At 39.0% G+C, this 21,356-nt stretch overlaps 1 protein-coding gene and 1 long non-coding RNA gene across 5 annotated transcripts in view; one reads left to right on the forward strand and one right to left on the reverse strand.

Moving 5' to 3' along the window:
- Positions 1–724: 724 nt before the first annotated feature.
- cyth1a (cytohesin 1a) overlaps positions 725–21,356 on the forward strand; it is a 38,095-nt gene continuing 17,463 nt past the window's right edge. The window contains exon 1 of one of the 4 annotated variants that reach the window (XM_008416204.3): positions 725–1,061. In XM_008416204.3, the coding sequence (XP_008414426.1) occupies positions 1,043–1,061 (19 nt within the window). In that variant the 5' untranslated portion in view covers positions 725–1,042. Of the gene's footprint in view, positions 1,062–5,343; positions 5,803–13,334; positions 13,630–19,588; positions 19,841–21,356 lie in introns of those variants that run through there. The other 3 variants (XM_017306361.2, XM_008416203.3, XM_008416205.3) reach the window with 3 other exon arrangements.
- Positions 5,477–6,492, reverse strand: LOC145552564 (uncharacterized). Its single transcript, XR_014088651.1, has 2 exons — positions 6,029–6,492; positions 5,477–5,938 (listed from the first exon to the last, which is right to left on the reverse strand). It is a non-coding gene; the product is annotated as an uncharacterized LOC145552564 (long non-coding RNA).

Genomic DNA, 21,356 nt, shown 5'->3' on the forward strand with positions numbered 1-21,356 from the left:
GTTTTTTTTTTATTTCTATTAATACACTTTTATATTTATATGTATGCAAGCTATAAATATAGCTTGCATACAGTCTTGAATTTTTTTCTTGAGTAATTTAGTTTTACAGCAATGTCACCATGTTTTGTCTTACAGTAGGATACTTTTACTGTATTTCTATTTGCAGTATCAAAATTACAACTCGGTTTGATTTTCTAAGACTTCACATGCCGTCATCCCATGGTGATGTCATTAGACACTGACTAACAGATGAGTTTAGAAAATGTGTGTTTGTGGCAAATTGTCATACCAAGATCAAAAATAAAATTGCTCTGATTAGTTATTTTCTATGCTAATACGTAAATATCCATCTGTCGAACACAAAAAATCTGCATTAAGTCACAGTAGTTGTGTATTCAAAAATGTATATTCGTGTGTGACGAAGCGGCACAAAATAAGTTATACGGAAACTTTTACGGACTGCTCAATTTATTTAAAAAAAAGCATGTTAAAGAATTACAGAACACTAATGTAAAAATAGTTTTGTGGGGTTTTTTTAAATGAAACGTACTCATAAAACATTTTTAAAAAGCATTCGCTTGCCATACAAAAATACTTTAATTTGCCTTATGCAAGCAGAGATGCTCTGCGATGCATTTAAGTGTTGAGAAAAGTTAAAGGTGAGTTGGACCGTGACATCACATCTGGGGTGGGAGGGGCCCAGCATGTGGCCCGGTTCCTCCCGAGTGAGGAGGCGGATCGGCGAGCACCCAACACCGGACAAAACACGCATATCTCAGTCTGAAAACAGAGTGGCAGCGAGGCAAATGTAACAGCAACAGAAGTAAAGAAGAAGGGGGGGGAAAAAAAGATTTCGGTGAACTTGGATCTCAAGGTTGCTGCCGGAGGAGGCTGAGGGAGGACAGCAGCGAGACGAGCAGGGCTGGAAGGAAGAAGGAAGTAACAGAGCAGGGGAGGCAGGTGTTTGGATCCGCTCCGGGCGCGACAGAGAGCGGCATCCCCCGGTCAGTGACGCCCCACGGCAGCATCAGGACCACCAGGAATGGAGGGGGAGAGTCACGGTTTGTCTTTGACACTTTGGCTTTCAGCTTTGATGCATATACTAATCTAATGCATGTTTCTGACAGCTATGTGCGTGGTATGCGGTGCCAGTCAGAAATGCCACAGTCCATAAAGCTGTGCGCGTTGGTGATGTGTACTAAGAAATGCTCAAACCAGAAGTCTCGTTATCCGCAGTGGATTTCAGTGCGTGTGTTTATACAGTAGCCCGTCATAAGCTTCCCTTAAAACAGGTGGCCTCTGTGGAATGCACAGCCACTGAGACATAAAAAGATCTGCATGCTGAATTATTGAGCATCACGCCGCAGCTCTGACAGCACGGCGCAAACACGGCTTAAAAGTTGCTTCCCTGCTCATCTGAACTCACGCTGATCATTCACAGGGCATGAAAGGATGACATAGCCTTCGGTGATGCTGTCACCAATGTTTTACTGGAAAGTCCTGACTTCATTTTATGAGATGACCTGTCTGATGATGTCAGGCCTCGATGAGGTGAGGTAGCAGGACGGCTCAGTGAAGGCTGTGATTGAGCATCATGTCAATTATTTAGCTATTTAGAGTTTCTCTGAGCTTGGTGCTTCTCAAAATAGAAGCTCTGGCAGTGGCCTCATTGCAGGATTTCTTTAGATGCAGTGTTGACAGGAGGACGGGAGGAAAACAACAGCTGGCAGTATAGAAACCTATTGCTAAATTAAGATGAAATGTGTTGTTTTTAATGCGTTAAGGAGTGCATGTGAACTTATTCCAAGTGTAGATTGTGGTTTTTTTTCCTGTGGCTTTAGGAAAAGGTTGCATTGAGATTGCTTTTGCAGGCGCTCCTTTTCTTCATGTCTTTTCTATTGGCAAAGCATCTAATGAATTAGTTAACAATTCTATAATGACCAGCAAAAGTGTGAGGTGAAGGTGAAAGGACATTAGTCACTGTGCCTGTCAAACTGTGAACGCGAAGGCACAAAGTGCAAGTCATGTCATCGCTTCTGTCTCTATAAAAGAAAGCATGCGACTGCCAAGCCTCACAGGTTTTCTTGTACTTTATGTTAGACTTACACCACACATTTGCGCGTCTGAAGTTGTAGATGTTGTTTGATGTCCTGTCCTGCCCTGCCGATGTGGCTCGGTGCCTTTGCCCTAACCCCCCCCCCACGCCCACTTCTCCCTCTGAATTCATCAGGGTGCAGCTCTGTTTGTGAGACTCTCTTCAAAGGCTTTCAGCTGCTCGCTGTCAAAGTGGCTTTATCTTTTCTTTGCGTTTTGCCATCTTACCTGCACCTGTCAGTTCTGCCCCATTTCTCTTTGTATGATAGAATGTGTACGTACAAAGGAAATGGTGCATCAGTTCACAGGCGTGGAGCTCCACATTTGCAGGTAGGTGTGGTAAATGCGGTTATGGGTGTCTTCTCTCTGCCTCTCTGTGTTTGATCCTTATCTGCAATGTGATTGACAAGGTGAGATGTAATAATCTATATATTATGATGCACTCTATATGATACCCAGTTCTTTCAAATGCATTCTTGAATCCTTTCATGTTTTGTCACCTCCTAACAAGAAACTTCTGTGTATCCCCCCCCAGCATGTTGATGCCACCACTATTTTCTTATTTTCTACAGTGAGACTGGTGTGTTAGGTGTTTTAGTTTTCTGTCAGCATACTATTTTTACTGTTACCTGCTCAAATGACTTTTTACACAAAGAATAGTTTTGAAACTCTTCATCATTTTCCTTTTTATGTCACAATTATTCCATTCTCTGTGTTAGTCCATCTCATAAAAGCCAAGTAAAATCCACTGAAGTTTATTGCTGTTATGTGAATGTTCAAGTAGTACGAGTACTTTTTGCAAGACAATGCATTACTGATACGTTCTTCTAATCTTTGAAGCATTTCTAAAAATATATCACATCTGTGAATTTTTTTTTTTTGTGACACATCTTTTGAAAAACCCCCAAAAAAGATTCAAAAAGAATTGCAGCTTCAGACATTCTGTCAAATCTCCTCAAATCAGATCAGATAAAACTCTAAAAATAAACCTGAGTGCTTTTAAGAACTCCACTTATTAAACCAGATTTAAAAGGGACTTCTTCCTAAAAAAATAAACACCACAGTAAATCTCACACCAATAGCTAAAGTTTAAACCACATACTCTTGTTTTCTTTGATCATAATCAATAGCTGTTGTAAGTGTTATATTCAGTTGAATGCATTTGCAGCGGGGCTGAATCAGCCTCCTGTCGGCCAGTTGTTAGTCAGCCGAGGTGGTGTTAGCATTTGACTGATGTGTGGGAGTTCCTCCAACACAGATCAGTGGAGCTCTCTGTGTGTTTTATATTCAGCGAGGAAAAGTTCTCCTCCTGCGTGAAGAACCTCTAGGGGACATATCCATATCCATCCCAATATTATTAGACATGAGGAAACGTCGTCTGCTAGGCTCCAGAAACATGTCAGCGTTGCTGTTGTAATGGAAACAAAAGTGTTGCTATGGCATATTTTGTCCACTTGGTGGCATGTGCTGCTTGGCTTTGTGTGGCCTTCACGCTCTGCATACATGCAGGAAATCACACCTCTGTCACCGCGCTCATGTCGAAAACGATGATGTTTGTCTCTTAGTGCGACAGCACATGAATCACTGAGGTGTGGCTGTATCAAATATCTGTCAAATTCCAGGCGTATTGGTTTGCGATGCATTTTACTCCATTCCTTTTACCGGTACCTGTAAAAACAAGACCTAATGAAACATATAAATAGAAGTTTATGCATATTTTTTTTTATTTTTATTTTTATTTTATCTCTGTCTATTGTAGATGATGCAGTTCTGGGAAAACAATGTCTCAGTGTCCAGTGCATCAAAACAGCCATTTGTCAAAAAGTTATGATTGGGATTTTATGTGATTAGCTAAGACAAGGTAAAACATAATGATGAATTGGAAATTAAAATCAAATATGCTTCTCAACTGCATTTCTTCAATTTCTTTACTGTGTATTTAACCTTATCCCTGTCTGACCAGCTTTGTCTTTTCTGAAGAAAACCCCCTCCACGACATGATGCGACCACCACCAGGTTTTAACATGGAGATGGTGTGTTCAGGGAGATACATTTTTTTGCCAACCATAGCATTTCCAGAGTTTCAGCTGCTTCTCTGATCAATATTCTCCTTGCCAGTCCTGTTTAGGTGGAAGGCCGTTGTTTTGGTCAATTTTTAGTGCTATAATGTTTTCAACTTCTCCACATCTTTATTCTTGACCTTTCTGGTGTGGTCTTGATGTTGCAAACCTCGGTGGCATTCACAAAACAGCTTTATTAATATTATACACAGCAGGACTCAATGTGCAGATTAAGTGACTTCTCAAGGCAATTGGCTACACCATTTAGGAGTAAAAGAGGCTCGATTAAAATACAGAATTTTCAGACTTGGTCAGTTTTGCAAGGCACTGTTGCTTGTCTTTTGGACTCTCGCTAAGGTTTTTAAAGTATTAATATGTGGATCCGTGAATAGACCCACCATCTATTCACATCTATCTGCTGAGAGTGTCTTTTGAAGCTCAAGCAGAAAATATTCACCCTAAATAAAACTGGAATGTGCCTTAGTGCTGACTCCTCTGTGTGTCGTACCTCTGGGTGATGTGCAGCTGTAAGCATTAAAAGCAGCCATTGCAGTTCATGCCAGGGTCAAACTGAAGCATTTGGACCTCTGGCGATGAAACAGGGGCGACAACAGTTGGCACACTCGTGCACACTGTACAAAAAAATATGATAAAAAGCTGCTTTCAGTAATGGCTGCCTAAACCAAGTCGATGCTGTGTCGCCCTTGAAACAAGCGTGATTGACAAAGAGGGATGAGTTGATGAATTGATTAATGGCAGAGAGAGAAGCATGTGTTCAGGTGTCGGGGATGGTTTGTGCGACTGACAAGCAGGCTGATTCAGAGTGGCAGGAAAAATAATGCCAGCCAAAGAGTAAAGTGAAGTGAGTAAACACGCCAAATTGTTTCGTGATTATAAACACCGTTTGCGTTGCTGTATGACTGTGTGATTGCCTGTGCGATTCATATCTCGAAGCTTTCGTTACTTTTAGAGGTGAATACAGCTTTTTGAGATCAAGAAAATGAGAAAAACCGCAGAGGCCAAAGACTGAAATCAAAATCTGCTTGGACTAGCTGCTGACAGTTCATAGCGAAGGTCGTGCATGTTTTTCCATTTGAGTCTTCAGTGTGGGGAGTGTGACACAGGACTGACTGATAGAGTATAGTCCTGTATACCAAGCAGCAACAGAGAGCTGAGAAGGGGAGAGAGAGAGACTGAGAGCGAGAGAGAGAACAGCTGAGGCGAAGACATGTAACATAAAAAGGGGGAAGAGGGAGAAAGCAGAAGTGATTTCAGCATCCCAGCAAGTTGCACATTCTAATCAAAGGGGAAGAGAAAGTTGGTGAGTGTGAGAGATTTTTATTTTTTCGCAAGGGAGGGCAGAGAAGTCATCCGACTCGGGGATTAAGTGAAGCAAAGCCACTCAGGGAAACAGTTGGGAGTCTCTCTATGACAAGGAGTTACTGTCAACAGCCACAGTGTGGATTGAAGGTTTTCTGAACTTCCCCTTTTCACCGAGCTGAGCGGCGTGTCGAAGGAGCAGCTCGGCTACTAACGGCGACTTCACACACAGATACAGAATCCCTCTCTGAGGCCATGGGGACGGTGAGCGAGCTATGTGTGTCCAGCCTTCAGACGTTCTTGTGCCCAGCTGTGAAGACGCCTCCAGGTAAATTGACATCAGAACAGGATTTAGAAAAGTGCATATCACAGTAACATTGTCCTGAGCACTCAACAATTAGACGAGCAGCTAATTGACGGTTCAGGCTTGTCCGCTTTACCGCTGGCACGAACACACAACTTCCCTGGAGATGGAAGCAAACGGTCAGACAAAAATAGAAGGAGATTCTGGTAACTTAATCCTGTTGTCACGATTTAACCCTGTGCACACTTACTTAAAGAGCGTGAGGTGATGTTTTTACTACTAATCTCCACAGTCATGTTGACATCATGTACAGCTAATACTCGCCACGGATGTAAACAGCAAAACACAAAAGAAAATATCTGTTATTCTCTTTGAAAAAAAATATTCTTTTGCTGGACTTGAAGCCACTTCCCCATCATGTGGTAATGCCCAGAACTGGATGGTGACGAGGCGGATGTGCCTGCTGCCGTGTCAGCTACGTCGTTTAGTGTCGCAACTGCCTTCCAGGTCACTGCAGGTTTTCCGCTGGGAGCGTTTAAACTGTTTGTTGTCGTGACTGCAGCAGGTTTGTTGTCGGGTTGTTGTGGCGAATCAGCTGATGGAGTGCGTACTGGGCGGGGAGGGGTGCTGTCTGTGTGATTTCAAAAGGCCTGAATCAGCAGCGCCGGGTATGTGAGGAGAGGGGTTTTTTTTTTTTTTTTTTCTAGCTTTGGATATTTGACGGAGATGTCATCTGGGGTTTTTTTTCCTTTCTTTTTTTTTTTTGCTTAAGAACTGAGTTGAGCTGAATTTCCATGTCCTTTGTGAAAGCTTATGAAATTGAAAGATGTGAGCTTCTGGTATTTACATAATCCCTTTACATTTTTTCCCGGTATCTGATATTAAATCAGGGTTCCTTCTGACAGAAGTGGTGCAACGTAGTCAAGTTTGTAACCATTTTTCTTACACACCTTTGTTAGGGCTGCCTTGAAATTTTCAGTGGATCAGAGCTTTGTGGTGATTCCAAAACACTAAGTCAAGTTGTAGTTCACTTACTTACGCTTGGGCTGATTTTCCACTTGAAAGACCCATTTCTTTCCTTCCAGATTTTCAAATAAAGTTCTTTCTTTCTGATATGTCCTATTTGTGAAGTTCATTGATCTCTCCTGAAGCGTGTCAACCACACAACATGATGCTGGCACTCCCGTTTTTCAAAGATGGGATGATGTACTGAAGCTTCACCATTTTTCTTCGTAATGTAACAATGCACACAACCACTTCAATCCTAGCTTAGCTTAGACAAATAGCTTAGTCTTCTTTTATAAAGTGATTTGAATATCTATTTTTTATTGTAGTTCCTGTGTGAAGATTTCTAGAAGATTACTTTAACTGGATGACCTCATGCTATGGCTTCAACAAAAACAGGGTTAAATATACAAAGGCATAAGGGAAATGAGCAGATTTTTTTTATAGAGCATGCAACTGTAATACAAAATCTATTTATTTGAACACTTTTTCCATATAATTTTTGCTAATAAATGACCCAGTGTTGCAGATGCATTTATGCATCTTCAGGCCACAACAGTTTCTATTTAAATACCATTATTATGTTTTAAGAATTTTTTTTTACTGACCTAAAAATGACCTCATCTCCCATCTTTTTTTTTTGGAAAGTGTTTTAGCGTATCACTCCTCTTCCCAGATGCAAATGTCAGACCAACCATCAGAGGGATTACGTGACTCAGCATGCTGATATTGGGCATCGCGTCCCGTGCAACAGATATATTAATAATTTCGCTGACTAATAACGACACAGTCACCATCTGGGCTGTGAGACAGGTGCACTGTGAAACATTTGCTGAGACTCTGGCGGGGAGCCTATTAGAGTGCCGACTCTGGGGGCAGCTGAGGACACTGATCTGTATGGAGACTCACACAAGTCTGTCAGATGCAGCGAGTGTTCAGAAATTTCTGCCAGATCAGCTTGTCGCAAAGGAGCATGTGGTGATGTCAGTTGTTGCCGGCTGTATTTCAAGCTTGTGGTCGTTCTCTGAAAGGTTTTGTTTAGGTCTTCTTCTTGATGTTTTGTCATCTTTTTACTGCCATTGTACTCGGTGTGTTTGTCTATTTTCTTTGCTTCTCAGGATTTTAAAAGTATTGCTTGCACTTAAGATATAAAAAAAAATATGTATTGATGTGTTCATTTTTGTGTAGGTGTAATTTCTTGAGCCGTACAGCTGGCCTCAAACTAAAGTAAGGAATATCTATTTATTTAAATCTGGACCCAAATTTGAAAAAGCACACACTGAATTCACACTGTCGTCATCCGTTAAGCCAAAAAAAAAAAAGAAAAAAACAAAAAGGCATGGGTATTGAAACAGAAGCATCAGCAAGCTGCAACTAATTTATGCGCATAATAAACTAATCATCAACAGGTTTACGCCTGTTTATAAAAGCAGAAGTTTACTCTGAATCGAACAGGTATTTGCTAACATAATACCAAGACAGAGACGTCATAAAGTGGTTGTAAAGCGAATGCAAAACAATTTGGAGTCATTTTTTCTACAGTGAAAATTTTCCTTATTGGGTGGAATATATTCAACATAGCTTCCAGAGTGAATTTCTTAGCAAATTCACCCTAAGTTTAAATTAGGGTGAATTACCAAAAAAAAAAAAACAATTATTATTATCTCAGGCCTCAGTTAGCACTCAGTTAGCAGTTAGCAATGCTAATGTTCATGACACTAAATTACAAATAAACTGTAGAAGTAGCTTGTTTGGATGTGTTGTCAAAAGTAAACTACAGCCTCCTGTGTGATGTAAACTAAACAGCATTTCCACAGAAACATAATGGTGTTTTCTAGTTGTTGTTTGATGAAAGCAACAACTGAGTAAAGTTTAATTTCATCCCTTTTTAAGGTGTCCAGAGCATGATTTATGCAGATAAAATTTCCACAGTTCCTATTATTTAAATATGTAGTAAGGATAATTAATTAGTAAATGCGTGCACTGGGATAGAGTAAAGGAAATATCTAATGTAAATGGACAGATCACATGTGTTTTGCTTCCTCAGAGCGAAGATCTGTCTTCTTCTGTTAGCACACAGTCTGATACGTTTCAGATAGCGAGTGAGGCAGAGTCTGGCACTGAGGCGCCTCCAGCAGGAATGTGTGGGAATCTTGAAACAGATGAAGTTGGCCCAAACAGCTCGATACTCAGCAATAGGTATGTCTGTAAAAATGATTGGTTTTCCGTTGACATTCCTGACCTGATTAATGGTGTATGATGAACATAGAAGCAAAAGGCCTATTTCTTAGTGAAACTCATGTATTGTATTTTAAAGATGTGTTCTCATGTTTTTATTCTGCTTATTGCTTTGACTTTTACGCCCAATACAATGCTGCTCTCATTTACTTGAGACTTTCTGCTCTCTGCATTCTACATCCTTTTGCAAAAGTTTGTTTAGGCTGATTTCATCATAAGTATTTTTGTATGTTTGTACAAGGCAGGTAGCATCTGCTAAAAGGTGTGCCATTCAATACACATTGTGTAACCGTGATGTGATTGGCCACCCACAAAGTGCTTTTCTACTCTTGTGCCATCATTAGAAATGTGATACTGGGGTTAGAACATCTCTTGTTTCAGGATCACCCCCTCCCCTCACACACACACATGCACAAAATTATAGGTTACATTGATCCAAAGGTCTTATTACTGCACCTATGAACTGAGAGCGGTGGTTTCAAAATCAGCTCGTGTGGTGAGGCATGTGGAGGGCAGCGAAGCTACAGGCAGAGCTAATGTTTGCCATGCAAACTGTTTTCTTTTTGTGTGTCATCATTGGTCTTTGCTTTGCTGCTCTGCAGATTTTCTTTACATACATTTTGTTTGTAGGATGTATTACGGTCCTCCATATGAGAAAATAAATTAAAAATAAAATAAATTAAATTTATATGTTTTTATTTTGATAAGAGTAAAATATATTTCCAAAACATATATATAATTTCCCAAGAGCATGCAGTGTCCAATTGTTTCCTAACAAAATGAAGGTCGTTGTTACACAACTTGACTGTTGTCTTTTAGTGTTACAACAAATTGTTTTTCTTCTAAAGAAAAATGGCCAAAAACCAGTAATATTGAAAAAAAATAAATGGATAAATACATTCTGATTATTTTTTATAATTTTATATATTCGTTTATTCAGCTGAAATGTCATAAAACAATGTGAACAATTAAGTAAAATGTTTTTATTTTAAATTTTTTATGAATATGTTTGTTTACAAATACAAAGAAAAACAAAAACAACTAAAAAACTACTGAACAGAAAATATTACAAAATATACCAGGGGTGTACATTTCGCAGTTAATAAAAAATGATCAGCAGAGGGCGCTGTTTGCATCTTTCTGTTTAATGTTGAGGGTTAAAAACAAGCCTACAAATTATCAGTCAAAAATTCTTAGCAGAAACCCCCCCCACCAAAATTGAATCTTTCTGATTTTACATTTGTTTGTTTGTTTTTTTTCCCGTTAAACTCATCATCATTATCAGCATCATCTATTGTTTTTCATGTATTCTTTTAATTTGAATGTGACTAGTGTTTGTGTGGGAATCTATGTTTTGTACATTCACGCTGGATTGCTCCAAAGTGTCATTATGTTGCACCGTAACATAATGACAATGAGTTGTTTGTGGTAACAGTTATAATCCAAAGAAAAAAGAAACCCTCGGGTTTAGCAGTAAAAGTTGTTGGTAAGATATTTATTTCAAAATTAATTAGCATGCAGTTTATTAAAATATAGGATGGCTGTTCCTTCAATAAAACAAAAAACAACCCTTAATACAAATAAAATGCAAAGATTGTTTGCAAACTACATCATTTTACGTGCTTGGAAATAAAACCCTTTTTGCCTGACAATGCAGAATGACGATGATTGAATGTTTGCATAAACACTCTGTTAACGTCACATTTACTCTTCACGAAGAAGCAGAAGACAGTAAACTTTGTGTGTTTATAATTAACTCCTGATCTTCTCATGTGAAGGTCAAACAGCTCTCTGGTTTCATTTGTTCTGGGGTTTAGGCCCATCTGTGCAGCATTGCTTGGGGGCATGCATGAACTAGCAACAATGAATGGAAACTTTGTGTGAAGGAGTTTGTTTTCACACAGACAGCATTGTCAGCTGTAGAGGTTGCAGCACACAGCTGCATCAGTCACATCTTGTAGATAAGGAGTCTGGAGCAAAGATAGCATGGAGAAGTTGGAGGACTATATTCAAAAACAGGTACATCTTTAAAAGCAGATCAATAAAATCAACAATGCAAAAGGAGGAACTTTGTACTTTCTTTCTGATGTGACACTGCAAGATGACCAAACCCACCATAATGTTTGCCAAAGCTGTTTTTACAGGACACAAATGAATAAATACAATTTCAAGAAAGAGGGCAATAAATGCAGGACAGAGAGGTTGTCTGCCTCTACCTGGCCTCACTCAGGCTGGTGAGCTGCATTCCTCTTGTTTTAATCAACAGGTAGAGACAGGTTTTTTTTTTTATTTGAGAGCACCAGCTGGTGCAGATGCTAGTCTGTTATCCAAATGACAAACTGATTTATTTTATTTCATTAAAAAGAAAAGAAAGGCCTCAGTTTTTTCTAGTTCAGACAAGAAATTTCCATCTTGAAGGGAAAAAAAACCCTTTACCATTTATCACTGGAATGTTTGGTCTCAAATGACCAGACTGACCTTTATTCCCCATTTTGCTTTGTATTCTATATGGAGAATGGCATTTTGCAAATATTTCTTATGGTTTTCTGTCTGCCACCCAAATATCCAATGTTGTGGAGTGACCAACTAATATTTGTCCTGTTCTGTTGACGGCATTTCCCACCTGAGCTGTGTATCTCTGCAACTTGATGTTCTTTACCAAACTTTTGAGGACTTTGCTGAACAGCTGGACATTAAATTGAACACAGAAGTATTAACTATTTACTTCTGAGGGCAGTTGGCGGTTTGACCACCATTTTGGGTTACCATACTGAAGAGCACTAAACACAAATGCAACACACTCAGATTTTTATGACTTTCAAAACCATGAATCATTGCCCTTCAACTTCACAGGTAATGCCTGTTTTGTGTTTGTTGTTCACACATAGTAAAATATATTAAAGTATTTTGGTTGGTCAAAATGTGAAACAGTTTAATATGGTATCTAGAGTAGTGTCTTTGATAAAGATGGATTTTAAGTAGTGTAAAATATGCTGTATTTTTTGTGATTTATATCTTATATGACCAAAACTTTGTTTATTTCATATAGGCTCATGTCCATTGAGTTTATGGGGAAAGTAAAAAACAAAAACAAAAATGCAGGTGGCTTCTATAATTTGTGCATAAAAGTAATTTGATTCAACAGGTGTTCAGAAACGGTTACAAGTTTTATATTTGTCTGAACAAATTTCGATGCTATTTTCTTACTTTTGTTTCCGAGGTGAAAGTCTGAAGGCACAGATTTCTGCTTTACGGATGTGGTTTAGTGGAGAGCCCAAATATGAGTTCTGCAGAAGAGAGAGAGTGTGTGTGTGTGTGTGTGTGTGTGTCATTTATTCTCTCCCTGCCCCCTATCAGTCCTCTCCCAACAACAGATCTGTGCACATATGCGTGTGTACGTGCGTCTGCAAGCGATAGTATAGTGGAGATAGAGTAACAGATCAAGCACATAACCAGTCTACTGGTTTCTATCTGTGCCAGAAAAGACACTGAAACCGGAAGTTTTGTTTGCCCTTCAAAGTAAGAGTATGAATTCCGTAACCAATTGGTCTGTATGTATTGCTACAGAAGGGAAATGTGCAAACTCACAAATCTAAAAATGTACGTGTTTATAATGTGAGTGTGAATAAGTGAATATAGCTGCACTGTAAGTACGTTGAGTACTTTTATGTAGTTCCTTTCCAGTCTGACTGGAAAGGGGCTATATAATTTAATCCATTCACATTAATTTATGTCAATAATAAATTTTGATGGACAATAAATTACCCCAGAAGTTATTGTGATAATATAATGGTAATGGTATAATAATGCAAGTACACTCTCTCAAAGATCAATAAACTTTAATTTCTAATGAACATTTAACACTGGAACTGGAAGACATTTTAAAAATTATCAAATAAATAAACAAAACATCGAAACAACAAATAAAATTTGTTGTTTCAGAGACCTTAGTCTCTAAGCAAAACTGTCCTTCAGAAACAGAGGCTAGTTGGAAAGACAGAGAAACAAGAAAAAACAATCATGCAAATTGAAATGATCAAACTCATTATAATGCAATTAATTGAATATTATTACTTAATACACAGTCCTTCTAATTTTACATAACGTTTGTTATTAAACTAAATATTAGTGTGCTTCTCTTTTGCGTATTTGTATTGTCCGTACTGTGCATTTGGGTTTTTTGTATGTATTTTCAGTGCGATGTCTTATGTCTGCTGCTCTAGCAAAGGCATTTCCCTGAATTAATGCGTACGCTTTCATTGTGAAAAGCCCGACAGGAAGTGTTGTGCTTTGACTGTTCATTTGACTTGGCGCAAAACAAACGCCTGGTCTCGGTTGACGAGGGAAGGGCTGGTAAAAGTCCGTCTAGTACCTTGAAACCACTCTCTTTGGTCTGACGGCGGTACGGTTCTTACTACGAACAGGCTTTCACTTCGCTTTATCTTACGCTATTTATCTGTTACTTAAAAAACTTTCAAGACTCGTAAATCTATCGGTAGTGGTTAGTAGTAAAAGTTTTTGCTCTCGAAAGCCTCCAGAAACTTTTTTCTCTGCGGACGCGGACTTGCTGACAGAGCAGCATGGTGTTAAAGTCGGAAGAAGGAGTCGGTGAGTAAAAAAAAAAATGTAATAGAGCGACATTTTCGGTCGCAAGAATGTCTTTATGGCACCTCTAAAAACCCTACATGTCAATTTAAAGTCATAATTGTGTGAGGTCGTATGTTCATAAATACATGTGAATAATGTCTGCTGACTTTCTTCTGTTTCTCTTCCACTTTTTACACAGTCCTTCCACGTTATTTAATAGTGTTAATATTCTCTGTTTTAGCCATTTAAAAGCTCAAAAATGTAAATAATCTGCCGTAATGTTCTCTGTGCCTTTATGTTCTTGTTTTCCGCTAAAACATACATGTTCTTGTTTATGTTCATGATTTATTCATGATTCTGGGTAAAGCATCGTCTTGTTATTGTCTAACAATGACGAGTGCAATTTTTTTCCACATGAGCAGACACTTTTAATATCTATTGGTTTTCTTTTAGTTTATCCACAGCATTGTTTCCTGAATGCACAGCAACTGGTGGGACTAAGCTTCTCCTAAATGTAACAGTCAATGTTGTTTTAACATGGTTTTACTATAAGCCTATGGAATATATAGACTGTTAATATTGCAACATTTGGGTTGTAAAGCTTTTACACAACATTCTTTCATGCTGTGTTATTGTGTCACCATAATGAGTGAGTGGGTTGCTCCTCGGTATGAGACAGAAGGCCTCTTTCATCTCCTTGGCTTGGTTTTAGCCTGGCAACATTAATAATTAGCAGCCATGACTTGCGTCACTGTTAATCACGTTGGATAATAGCGAACCTCTGACTGATCCGGGTCGAAGCTGCTGGCCTTTTGTTCTCCTGGTCTTACACTACCCTTCCTCGGTGAACCAGGCTGGCACACACATACAGCTGTCTCTTTTTATATAGTCGCAGCCAAACCAATGAGAGGAGCGGTCGATTCCCGTTGAGTTCATTTGTCTCTGCCACTTTAAAGTGGGTGGTCGGGGGGTTAAACTAGTTGTCTCTAATGGTGTTCTAATAAACGGAGCTGAAAGCTCTAATGGGTCCTGTGGTACCGTGCACTGTAGCTGGCACTAATGCCCTGGTAGTTTGATAATCTTCATCATCTCCCTATAATCACATTTCTGCCTTTTTTCTGCATCTTGTGGCTTACCTCCTCCACTCTCCACCATAGTGGGAAATGGATTTAATGGACAGGGAAGGAAAATGTTGTTAGTTTCTTGTTTGGGAGCCTAATCCTTACTTGGTTTCCTGCACTGTTGACAAAGAGGATACATTCAGGACTCAAATGCTGTCATGTGTTTCGGTCTGTTTTACAGTCAGATGTAGGTGTGTTTAAATCAACATCTTGTGTTTGGAGTACATGCGAGAAATTCAAATGTTTAGTGTCATGAAAGCCTTATGCAAGCATAAAATAACACAAACTGGCAGCAGTCATAGTTACTAAATGTCTTTATTCCCTGCTATATTTTCTTGTACAAAACAACAGATGGCTCATAATATCCACTCTATTTTTACCCTGTTGTAAAAGTTGGTTTACAATAATCTGAAAATAGGTCCTTTAATTACTTTTTAAGATGTTATTTTATATTGGTAAAGTCTGGAAATGTTTTTTTTTTGTTTTGTTTTTGCAGTTTTTATTATGTTGTTTCTGTCAATGCATTGACAAGCTGTGAATCTCAGTTGGCTAGTATTCACACCAAACTAATGGAAAGAACAAGAGGTTATGATGATTCTCAGAACAAGTAGGTTATTTTTAGTCACCAGTGCACAGTTTAGCATGAGGGTTATAGGTTAAGTGATAAATACACAAAGAGTCTATATCATTTTTGTCTGCTGGTTTGTGGACTAAATACTTCCCGTGCTTCATCTGATAGTTTCGGAAACCTGAGATACCACCAAACACTGGCTTCTCAACAAGCCATTTAGTTTTCACGCCGAGTCACATCAGGTCAACACTTCCCTAACATTTTATAACCTCTCCGTTTTGTATTTCCGCTATAAGACAAGTTATTCAATTCTGTACCACCTTCAATTGCTCTTCAAATTAAGGCAAAGTTATTTAAAACGATTTATTATGATGATACGTTTTGGGTTTAATTAGGCCTTTTTATGTTCCAAACCATGATTTAAGCATAACCGTTACACCCCTTGTTATTTGTAATCTTATGTATAAAATATCCTAGAAACTATTGTGCCAGTGGGACAAGTCCAAGCTTGATTAAATGAATGAATTTCTCTAATGATTCATCTAGTTGGGATAACAGGCTTTATCGTCCCCTCTCCAAACATTCCTAAACATTCCTGAACTTCTAGTCATTTGTCACACAGCATATTAATGCTAAACAACATTTTGAAGTATTTCAGTGCTGTGAAAATGTGAATATGTTCTTTCTTGGTTCTTTTTGCTGCTGTTCATTATGTCACTCATTGGTCTCAGAGCTGATGAGTGTGACTTTCAGGTTTGTCTGCAGCAGGTAGAGACACGCCTCTAATTATGTCTTTCCTGTAAGACCTTTGTTATCATTCTTGTTACAGCCCATAGATTCAAAATAGCGCTTGGCAGAAACTAGATTGAAAGTATCTGGAGGTGTGTTCATCAAATACAAATGTACTGGATTATGGTTTGGTTAGGCTGAAACTGATTTTTTCTGAGACATTTTAGATTTTTGAAACTATACAATTTGTACATTGTTGCATAAAAAATTATTCTTTGTGAATAAGATTTTTTTTATTTGTTTTGCAAACAATTTCAGGCCAAAGACGGGATATAGAAACAATGCATTTTGTTTATCACCTGAGCTGTGTGGCTACTTTGTGGTGATTCTGCAGTCTTTTGTTTTTGCTTATTATTTTTCAGTACGCACGTGATTTTTGCCATCGGGAGAGAACATTTTTTGTAATATGCTCTCCTGTGATTTAAACTTTTACTCCTCCACAACAAACTAAAAAGAGCGGTGCACAAACAGGAAGCCAGGAGTTTGACAATGGCCTCAACAGGAAATGACTTTCGGCATTTTGTGTGTGGGTGAAAACTTCTAGAGAAAAGCAAGAAGGATACAAACTGAAACCATGTACAGCGGTGCTTCACGTTGACTAAAACTAATCTTCCAGCTTTCACATCATGGGTTGTAGGACGTGTGTGTGACTAACGGACAGGAGGATGTTGACAATAGGATGTCCCCTGATAAAAATCGAGGCTAACGGCATCAGTGGGACAAAAGAAGGCATTGTGGGAAGCAGCAACGCTTCCGCTTTTGAGGGATAACATAGAGCAAGCCTCCATAGAAAACAGTTAATGCAAATTAAACAGCAGATTATTAAATGAAGCTTTACTGCACTGTCCATAGCCATGAGTGTGCGTGTGTTTTTGTAGGCATGAAGTCGCTGCAGCTTTAGAAAGTTGAGCCTTATGTCTGTTTGCTTTAGACTGGAGCTGCACAGTTCCCAGGCCTCGCTATACATTCTCCAGCTCTGGCTCCCACCCACTCACATCCTCCGGTCCTCACATTCCTGCACAGCAGCTTTGACGTCCCGCGCCGGGACAAGATGTCCTGGTGTCCGTTTTGTCTGAACACACCTCCTTTCTCCCCCACTTATTCTCAAGCATGTCTGTGACTTGGAAGACGAGATGCCATAAAATATACGCATTTTAGATTTTTTATAAGATGCTGGTTGTTGGTTTTTTAAAGAGACGGGAACTGTAAAAACACCCAAGTTTAGATGTTGTGCTTGTGGTTAGTGAGGAAGCAGACATGAACTCAACACATTAGAAATCCTTGTCTCAGATTTCAGACTTTCGTTTTGATCTCTAAAGAAGAAAAGGCAAAAGAAAAAAAAATAGTTCCAATAAAGGAGCCCTGTTGTACATTATTCAGTGTTAGTCTTTTAAAGTTTAATGTAAACAAATAGGTCATATCTCTATCAGTGGTGCCTGCAGATAAAAAAAAAAAAAGATTACCAACCTAAAAACACATGGGTCGCAAAAACAAATCTGTGCGAGAGGAATAATATTTTTTTAATGGGAATTAAAAACTGAAAATGTTCTTTTTAATTTTTTTGACCCTCTGAACAATAATTAAGTATGCAGAACACGTCATTTTTTCTAAATTTGTCTTAATATAATGTTTTGAATCTTTGCCGCTGCATCTTGTTGCCATGTTGATGCCATTCCTGGGGATGTTTAAACCTAAACCACTATAACTATGGGCTCTTGCTTACTTTGACCTAATCAAAGTTTTAAATAATAATACAAACTCATTTATTGACTAACATAAATGGTGTCTTTGTAAAAAAAAAAAAAAGTAGATGTAGCAACATAAGCAAATCAAATCAATCAGAAATAAACCTAATCAGTGTAAGGATGCTACAAAAAGTGGCAGCTTAACTAAATAATAGTTCTTGCGTTGAACAATGTAATTTCATATATTTTTTTTCTATTTATTGATATAGTTGCTTGTGTGTGAAAAGACATCATTTGTGTTTTCAGAATTGGTGACGCTTGTTTATTTTCATGGGTTTTTTGAGGTAATTTAGAGGAAAGCCTTCTGCTGCTGTGATGTGTTATTTCCCACATAAGTACTCGCTATAATGGTAGTTAACACTACCTTAAGTGTGAACTGTAACTACGCTATCCACATGTTGACGCCAGACAGAGGAAGCTCTGTCACTGTGAGGCGGTGAGGTTCAGCCGACGCAGCAGAGGGCTCCAGTTTGACTCATCCGTCTCCAAGCAGACATGAGGCAAGCTCCCACGTCTGTTCACGTCTGCTCCGTGCTTCAGGCGCGCCTGGGGGCCAGTGTCTCACTCATGCTGTAAAAATTTGGTCTATGACAGAGACTCCTGAGAACATTGCACAATTGCTTAGCAGAAACGTTCCCATTGGGGTCATTTCTTACACCCAGTTGGAGTCCAGCACAGAATGTGTTGTTTAGCTCTGTGTGGGTGGTGATGGAGGACGAGTGGTCAGGAAATTAAAGGCCTGCACAGACATTTTGGTTTAAGAAGAGCTTTCACTGAGAGTCTACAAAATGACATTTTTGGTTGTTTGCCTGAAAACATATTTTGATGTCTATTCTTACTTAGTTGTGGAGCAGAGTTTATGCTTTAGTATTTACAATTTCCGCTTCTTCCTCATTCAGATTGTGACAAATGTGTTGGCATTCCTAATTTAATGTAATTTAATTGCTTTTTGAATATTCTGACTTTGCATCTTTAAATGGATCAGACTTTCCACCAACATCTAATTAGTAATTGTTACATCACTAGTAACAATTACTCATTAGGTGAAAACTCATTAGTAATTGTTGCCTTTGAGTCATAAATATGACAGAGCGTAAAATGGAAAAGAAAACATGGTTCAAGGAAAGCAGTTAAATGTTTATCGCTATAAATCAGAGAGTTTCATCAAGCTTGCAATTTCCCAGAAAGCAAAAGATGCAAAACTTAGTAACTCTCTTAATCTGCATGCAAACCTTCTGTTTGGGAGGCGGTCCAGCAAACGTAAACAAGTTTGCTACAGAGACTTTGACTGGACCAGTGGGGTTTGATCAAAACAAACCAAGATGCCATTAAGCACTACTGATGGGTCTGGTGTGAAACAGTGGATGAACATGAGGGAAAGAGGTGCATGCCTGTTGTTAAATATGGTGGAAGTTCTGTGTTTCTCTGGGACTGTTTCACTTCTAAAGACCATTTAGGTATGGCATCATAAACTCTTTGAAATGTTAGACCATTTAAAAACATTTTATCTCTTAACGTGTGATTGATTTACTGTTTACTCTTATTTTAGTGTGAGTTTTATTTTTTTGGAATTATAAGTCTTTTTTTTTGTTTTTTTTTACATATCTTTACCCATGGCGCCATTATCATTTATTATAGTTGTTTAGCTTTTTATTAGGACCTTGTTACTTTTCCTAGAGCGGGGAGGCAAGGAGCGAAATGACCACTGGGTGGAGCCTTCATGTTGGCGCTGGTGACAGCAAAGCGTGAGCGGGGAGGCAGAGGAGGGAGCAAAGTATGTGAGGAAGCCTCCTTCCCAAATGGACTGTGTCAGTGTCAGCGTGCTGCGAGCTCACTGTGAGAGCTGATAGCTGTGAAACCTCAGCATTATCTGTGGTCCTGCCTGGAGGAGCGGGCTCCTTCCCTCCGCCACTAGATGAGGATGTCTGTGCAATAGGATCTGACTCCTTTATCACCAGAGGTAAAAGGAAGAGCCGAGGAGGGAAACTGGAGAACATCTCATTCAGGTTTGCACTGAAACCTCTTTCTGTGCTTGGGCTGCTCTTCACAATGTCGTTTATGTTGTCTGTCTGTGGGAACTTGTCCAGATTTTTATGACCACCTGTTTTACTTTAACTGTTAGACTTTGTTAAATAAATAAAGCTTTAGAGAGGATACATGCCGTGCAGCAAAGCCAGGACAGAAATCATGTTGACCACTTGTGGTTTGACTTATCTGTATGAATGTCCTGTCATCCTCCAGCCTGGATTGCTGCAGTTTGAGAAGGCCTGTTGTTGGCACTTCAGTCACTGATGCTTGGGATGATTGAGCACCGGTGCAGCGGGCCAATAACTGGACAGCGGGTTGCTGTCAGTGAGGATGTCAGTTGTCTTTATGAAGTTGGGGGGATGGGAAAGGTGTAAAACTCTTAACTTCGATTCCTTAGAATTTAGAAAGTGTCTTCTCTGTTCCAGATTAGACACTGGAACAGTGAAAGATATGTCTTCATTTGAATGCATTAGAAAGTAATTGAAATGCTAATGTTGAAGTACAGAAACTCGAATCCTGTGTTTGAGCTTTCTGGAGGAATGTGACTGTTTCCAGACACAAAGAAGGAGCTGTGATCTTCCCACTGACTCCGTGTTCTCCTGCCACACACTGACCCACGCCTCCCTGGCTTAACACAGGGCTCCTTCTCCTGCAGTCCCCTGTCACCTCAGATACACCCACCCTGGCCAGGTCAAGTTCGATGCTAAGTTTTCATCCAAGCTACTTTTCATTACAGATACATTTTTTCAGTTCCTGGATCTTTGAACCTAAAGGTCAAAGATGACAAATTTCTTTTGGTTGATCACATTAAACTGTGCAATTCCTTCTTTCTTAGAACAGTAATGTTTGTGTGTGTGTATCTTAAGGATATGAGTGAGCACCCTTGGGATTAGCTTTAATAATGAGATTCAGTCTCGGATGAAATGTCACATCTTGTTTTGTTTGCTTGAGCAATAAAAACTGCAAAAGCAAAAAATCTACCAGAGTTTATCAGCTTGTTATCTGCAGATGTTTGCGCAATGGCGAATGAGAACTATTGATTGTTTCCAGCTAAATTCAGTAAATCTTATCACAGAGGAGTCTGTGTTTTGCTGCGATCGGAACAATCTGTTTTGTCGAAGGGATCCGATTGGCTGGTGGACTTGGTGGACTTGGTGCCTTTCGATCATAAAAAGTACAAATGTACTTTCCCAGTTTATTTACACAGATTTAATTTGAGATGCACAGATTTTTATATATTTTTTTAATTCTGGTTTTTCTATTGATACAGTATAATTTTTTTTTTTCTTGTCTTGCTGTCATCCATTACTCATGTTGGGACCAGAGGTGATGTCACACTGTGTGAGTGAGCAGTCGATATAAAACGTGATTTTGCTGAATTATTTCTTAAAAGAAAACTGATCAAAAGTTTACGTCATGCAGCATAAGAGTAGCTCTGATCCATGGAAGGCAAAAATCGTCCCGATAACCGTTACCAGACGACATCTGTACTTC

Source organism: Poecilia reticulata, chromosome 8 (assembly GCF_904066995.2).
Source record: "Poecilia reticulata chromosome 8, P_reticulata-male-v2, whole genome shotgun sequence".
Lineage (NCBI taxonomy): Eukaryota > Metazoa > Chordata > Actinopteri > Cyprinodontiformes > Poeciliidae > Poecilia > Poecilia reticulata.